The sequence below is a fragment of the Genypterus blacodes genome, unplaced genomic scaffold (assembly GCF_046128005.1).
Source record: "Genypterus blacodes isolate CSIRO-AG114 ecotype Tasmania unplaced genomic scaffold, CSIRO-AGI_Gbla_v1 ptg000015l_1, whole genome shotgun sequence".
NCBI classification, from domain to species: domain Eukaryota; kingdom Metazoa; phylum Chordata; class Actinopteri; order Ophidiiformes; family Ophidiidae; genus Genypterus; species Genypterus blacodes.
The window spans coordinates 4,455,001-4,461,339 of record NW_027466829.1 but is presented as its reverse complement, the minus strand read 5'-3'; the positions used below and the strand labels follow the sequence as shown (position 1 = coordinate 4,461,339).

General features: G+C 44.9%; 1 protein-coding gene across 5 annotated transcripts in view; it reads right to left on the bottom strand.

Annotated features, from left to right (window-relative positions):
* Positions 1-1,346: 1,346 nt before the first annotated feature.
* LOC143016343 (pleckstrin homology domain-containing family A member 5-like) overlaps positions 1,347-6,339 on the bottom strand; it is a 65,525-nt gene continuing 60,532 nt past the window's right edge. For 4 of the 5 annotated variants that reach the window (XM_076170629.1, XM_076170655.1, XM_076170647.1 and 1 more), the window contains 8 exons: positions 6,126-6,246; positions 5,885-6,000; positions 4,593-4,805; positions 4,307-4,468; positions 3,821-3,954; positions 3,254-3,396; positions 2,815-2,899; positions 1,347-2,451 (listed from right to left, as the gene is read on the bottom strand). In XM_076170629.1, the coding sequence (XP_076026744.1) occupies positions 2,388-2,451; positions 2,815-2,899; positions 3,254-3,396; positions 3,821-3,954; positions 4,307-4,468; positions 4,593-4,805; positions 5,885-6,000; positions 6,126-6,246 (1,038 nt within the window). In that variant the 3' untranslated portion in view covers positions 1,347-2,387. Of the gene's footprint in view, positions 2,452-2,796; positions 2,900-3,253; positions 3,397-3,820; positions 3,955-4,306; positions 4,469-4,592; positions 4,806-5,884; positions 6,001-6,125; positions 6,247-6,339 lie in introns of all 5 variants that reach the window. The other variant, XM_076170638.1, reaches the window with a different exon arrangement.

The following is a 6,339-nucleotide window of genomic DNA, read 5'->3' as shown; positions in this document are numbered from 1 at the left end:
CAAAATAAATATGGGCCATGGAGCATCAGTATATCAAATATAAAGTGACTGTAATGGAGTGTATTCTGTGATTGTAAGTGTTCTTGTGGCTGCTGACTTTGTATCATAGTGTGATTGTGTGACTCTTTCATCTACCTACTTCAAAGGTGTTGATATTTAGCTGGTGGATATTTACAAAAACAGTCAACAAACAACAACAAATAAACCAAACAGTGTCTGGGAACTGTTATTGAGAACAAATTGTTCTTTGACCTGCATGCTGACTGTACTTTTAGTAATAACAAAATGTCTTGGGGGGTTGATGTAAACACCATGGCAGGATATAACACTGAATAAGAATAACAGCTATTATATTATATTATATTATATTATATATCATATTGTATTATTTTGCCCGAGTATCCAACGCGAGACAATGTACGACTCAGCCCTCTAATGTGTAAATATACTATACTATAATGGTCTTTAGTCCATAATACTGTAGCCCAATTGCCGCCAGGGGGAGCCACAGCTCTAGATTTAAACAAGTAGTGGTCTCACACAGAGCCAGTGTGAGCCCTAAACAATTAAATTGTTCCCTAAAATATATTATTAGGAATATAATTCGCCATTGAAGATAATTCCCCACTCTTCGTGTTCGGGACATAATGAGTAGCCTACCTGTTACCCCCATCTGCCCAATTATTATTTGACATTTTAGAAAACAAGATTGTTTATACAGTTTTATGGGAGTTATGTAATGTTCCCTTATTAACAACATGCATTTTTGTAATGATGCACCACCACAGCAGGTCCTAAATAAGAGACTGGTGATAATGAAAGAACAGAAAGGTTCAGTGGTTTATTGACATTAAGAATCTCTGGGAGTGTTAAGTGTGTTATCTTTCTCTCTCCAGTGTTGTGGGACCAGCTTTTATTTGGTAGTAAATAGAGTTGGTTTATCATTTGCGGTGTTATGGAGAACTACACTACGTTGTTGTAATGTGACCATGATAGTTTACGACTGTTTCTGGTGTTTACTTTCTCTTCTTGACATTTTTCTCCTTTTAAAAGGGGAAGTCTTACTTCTATGGTTTGAGGTATCTTTGCCCTAACGCAGGCCGCCAGATGATCACACAAGCTATAAAAGAGCACACAGTTTAATCACGCTTTGGTGGAAGGCAAAACAAATCCAAATTATAAATATTCCAACAGATATGCACTTCACTGTAGATCTAAATTTCCGTCCTACGCTGCTAATCCACACAAGATTTGTTGAGGTGCTGTCCAAACCATTTCCCTCCCTATGGTGGTGACGAATACATTTTTTCACACCAGATTATAGAGCACACAAAAGAAGCCACTCATTAATAATCGTAACATTTATTTAACATTATATAAATCAGGGTGGATATGAACATTTGTAAATAAAGTCTAGTATGTAACCTCATTTTAGATACATCCTCCCCTTCTGTTGTACCATGTACAGTATATAAACAGTTAAGCTCTGATAATTACACTTTGTACACAAAAAACAAATCCATTCTGGATCCACAAACGTCTTTATTTCTTTTTACACATGCTATTCCTTCTTTGGTTCCAGGACTTCAAACCTACAAGTCCTAAAATAAAACCAAACTCTGATAATTTTTTTCCTTCTCTCGGTTTAAATATATCTCTCATCAATACAAAAAATAAAATATAGCATGTCTCAAGCCAAAACATACACATGTGTGTGTCGGCATCGATGCCACTGGGCCTGCAGAGGAGCCCATTTTAAATACTACCAGGACATGGGACACTTGTTTCAATCTGCAGCAATAAAGTGGCACCTCCTTGATTTATGAGAGAGGATCTATATTTTATATACTGTATAATCTTATCTGTCATATCAACAAATGTCCTTCCTACTAAAAGGATACATGTGGATAGTAAAGTTGGTGCTCATGACTCATGTCTGACAAACGAATGAAGGGAATTATAAAATATTTAACGGAGAAGGAATCCCTTTGAGCAGGGGTCAGAGGGTGAGTGGAAAATTTGGCAAGACCCAAAACATGATTTGATTGGACTGTAAATACAGGCCTGTGGGCTCACACAAGAGCTCAGTTCATTAGCTCCAACACGCACACACACACTCACACACACACAGACGCATTCAAACAAGAACCTAATAAAAGCCATATAAATAAACTAAAAACTTGTAAAAAAAAATGAAAATGAAAACAGAGATGCAATGACAACAGTCATAAAAGTCTTATTGTCTCTCTGGAGAGAAGCGTAGCAGAGGAACTGTCATCACAGTGAGCAAACAGAAGGTAAGAGATTGAGACCCCAGAGTGTGGAGAAGGCAGTTTCAGTCTCTGCGGGCCTCGAACTGTTTGTGCTGATGTCCTTGTGTCTTCTGATCAACTGTATACTCCCGCTGCTGGATCCTTTAAGTGTAGGTTTTCACTGAGGCCAGAGCCTGGGCTGCAGGAACAGAGGGCAAAGGTCAAATTATGCTCCAAAAACAACAGCTGGAATAAGACAGTGAGTTCTCTACATAGCTACAGATTCGTGCACAGAAGACTACTTTACCCTAACATTAATCAACATAAAGAAACTAGTTTTCAGGCCCACAGACACAAGACTACAACACAAAACACCATCAACATAAAAAAACAGTAGCACAGAATACATAATTAAAAAAAAGGATCCCTGAAACTTCTGCAGAACTTTACTTCAATACATTTATCCTGGTGTACTTTCTCTCTTCTTCAGCTCCTCACAATCCTGACACTGAGCCTGACAGAACAGATTGATGAAGGCCCTTACTGGTGCTACTACACACACATGAAGTGAGAGCCATCAGTGAGCTGTGGGGGTGTGTTAGGAGACTGTGGAATGGGTGGGGATGATGACGACGACAGGCTTTTCACTGCAACGATACAGAACAGCACATTGGACACGACACACACACACACACATATACACGCACACACACGCATACAGGCAAAAAGTTGCTAATGACTACACAGCCAAGCGGTCAACAGAAATATAATGACCTCATCACATGAATAGGAAGAGACTGCTGAGACTACAATGAGGTGTGGCTGTGATGAATGAAGGAACACATGCAGGAACCAAGCTGCAGCAAATCTGATCAAACACAATATGAGATGACGCTGCAGTGTTAACAACAATGTCCCCCGAGCTTTTCTTTGACCAAACGTGCAGCTCAGATCCAAACCCCGGCGCTCCACCCTTTCATCCCTCTCCTGAGTGTGTGTACCTGCTACCAGCTTGCTGCGTTTGGAGGCCTCTGCTGCCAGCTCGTAGGAGATATTAATCATCTTCTCCTTCTCTTGTACCGTAGCCTCCTCCTCAGCCTCCTCCTCTGGGCTTAAGGCTATACTCGGAAGCACATTCTGCATGCTGAGAGAGAGAGGGAGAGAGAGAGAGAGAGAGAGAGAGAGCGCGCACACAGACACGAACACACACACACACACACAGAGCGCAATTTGGTATACATAAAACTTTAATTAGAGGCACAGTATCAGAATAAAGCTAATAACCCAGGGACAGGCGAGGTACAGAGGAGTCAGATGGACTTCCTCTGAATGAATCAGAGGGGCTGACATTTAGAGGCTGACCTCACTGTAGGGCACAGACGTGAACACGGACTCTTATTCACATCTCAGGACCCTGATCTGCATGGAAACAGCAGACAGAGACACCCTGTTATCGCCCCTGATGGCACTCGTGAGTAGCTCTCATTGTTCCAGCGAGGAAGAATGTCACCGTTTCCGCCTGAAGGGAAACACCTGATCCAGGTAGCCTCCAGCAGACTTGTCTTTACCTGTTTCTTGCTATGAGGGCTTTGATGCGGTCCACTTTCCTCTGCTTATCAGCCTCCTGCTCTGGACTCAGTGCTTCCTCGGGGTCCGACTCCACGTAACGCTCGGGAATCAGCACTTTCTCCGGCACAGAGAGCTACAAAGGGACAAAACCAGGCTGTCACTGGCTCCTCTTCGTCTTCATCATAATAAGTCAAAGCCCCTCCAGCACTGCCGCAGTTTGTCTTTCCTTCGTTGCGGCTGTGTTGGGTATCATTTGTAATTTGGATATGATGTTGTTGTAGCGGGAGATTATGATAACTACGATTACATCATCAGCACAAAGGGACAGATTCATCCTGAGCTAGAACACAATGAATATGTGGGCCTGACAAGTGATTACAGTTTAGAAATTCAGTTCAGTTCAGTTTCTTCATTTCTCTCCCTATTTGTCTGTGACCAACAAGTGAGAAGCTATGACATTTGATTAGGTCTTTAAAGTGTCTCACCTCTCGATCCATATTAAACTGGTCCGTCTGTGAGGCTTCTTTCAGACGGGCGATCTCCTCGGCGGGCGTCTCTTGGTCCCTCACCACTTCCTGCTGCCTGAGCGAGGCCTCCAGCTCCTCGATGTCAAAGCTCATCACCTCATCTCTACGCTTCATTTGGGACTACAGAGGACAGAACACACAGAGCAGAGATGCTGAGGCTGCTCACAGAGACCCGACTACAGGATTTGATTTAGACCCTTTGCAGTTTCGTGTCGCCTTAGTGTGTGGATGAAAGCTGTCCTACCTGCGCACTGCGGAAAGGGTTCTCTTTAGTAAATGAGGGGCTTCTGGAGGGTGTATTCTCCTGGCTGCCACCGAGGATGCTGAGGCCTTTCTTCTTCTCTCTAAGCGTCCCCTGCTGGTGGCGACGGATCCTCTCCAGCTGCTCCTCCACGCTCATCCTGGGCCGGCCGCTGTCGGCAGCACACAGCTGCTCCACCGCACTGCGCGGTCGCTCCTGTCAGCCGGAGGGAAGAACCAGACGCAACTTTAGCTGCTAAGTGTCGCCGGCTGAGTTCATGGCTCTGACAACGGCACGGCAGATGTTAATTGATTTGTCCCCAGAGCCCTCACTCAGTTGTTTGGGAACAAAGCACCTTCTTGAAATACAGGTTCCCTCCAGATTTACCATCCAGAATAATTATAATGTATATATATATAACTCCCTGACACACACGTGCACACACACTTGGACCCACATGCTCCTGCTGGCTCACATGACTGCACTCACAGGGACACACACTGGGCCTGCTAACGCCTGAGCAACAGAGGCAGATGAAGTGAACTGAACTGAGAAGAAATTGTTCTCTCTCAGGTCGACGCCGCGCTGGAAGGACCGGCAGATCTGGAATCTATCCAAACCCAAAGGAAAGCGGCCCTCACTCTCCAGATTATTCAAGAGGCCGGAATCCGAGGGTCTAAGAGCCGAACTCTTCAGGCCTCTGACATTCCTCCGCTACGTGATCTATGGCTGAAGTGAACCACAGCCTGCAGCCAGGAATTCTGTGTGTGTGCGTGTGTGTGTGTGTGTGTGTGTGTGTGTGTGTGTGTGTGTGTGTGTGCAGCTGAGGTTTTACGAGGTTCAGCTATACTATATCCATGTTTTCCTGACACAAACACGGAGTGAAAGCAGACACGCCCTATGGTGCGGTGCTCTAATAACATGGTTAGTATATTAAAGCTGAGAGTGTCTGAGACCGGATAGTGGAAACTCTGAACAGCCTGCCATGTATTTGTAGACAGTGTGGTTTGGAGTATGAGTCACACACCGCCGCTGCCGCATGATAGGTTGACTCTTTTTCAACAAACAGTTCGATAAACAAAACAACCAATTTGGCAACGTGAGTGAAGTGGCGGCTCGTTCCCCGCTGACCACAGGAGACTGAAATCAAAGCAGCACTGACATACCAAGCAGGACAAAGCAAAGTCAAACGCAGCAACCGTCTTCATCACTGTCAGCTTTGGCCCGCAGGAAAATGTAGCCACACCACCGGCAGCAGCAGGAGAGCAGAGAGGATAAGAGCGTGGAGGACTCACCGTCCTGGGGTCAGGCTTCCTACCCTTCCTCAAGGTGACATAGGAGGCTATGGAGGAAGATGCGGGCACTGGGGACTTGGTCATGGGAGGCACAATGCCCACCGGGTAGGACATCCCTGGAGCAGCAGAAGGGACAACAGGTCAGCGTTTATCATTGTGCTGACACGCTCTTATACCAAACATACTACGAGTTTCAGTGACGGCTCAGAAAATGCAGAAACTGGCTCCTCACTGCGCTCACCTTTGTTTCCAGACAGTTCTCTTTCAGACGCCAGCTCAGATCTGTCCTCCCCATTGTTTTCGTCTACTTCGGCGACAGTAGTGAGCTCTGGTTCGCTCTTATACAGTCTGTAGTCGGGGCCCTGCACAGGAACAAAGAGCAGAGTTCAGCGGTCATGCAATTCTGCTACAAAGTTCTAACTAAGGCTCCAGTAAAGTTTGTTCAAACTTGTTAA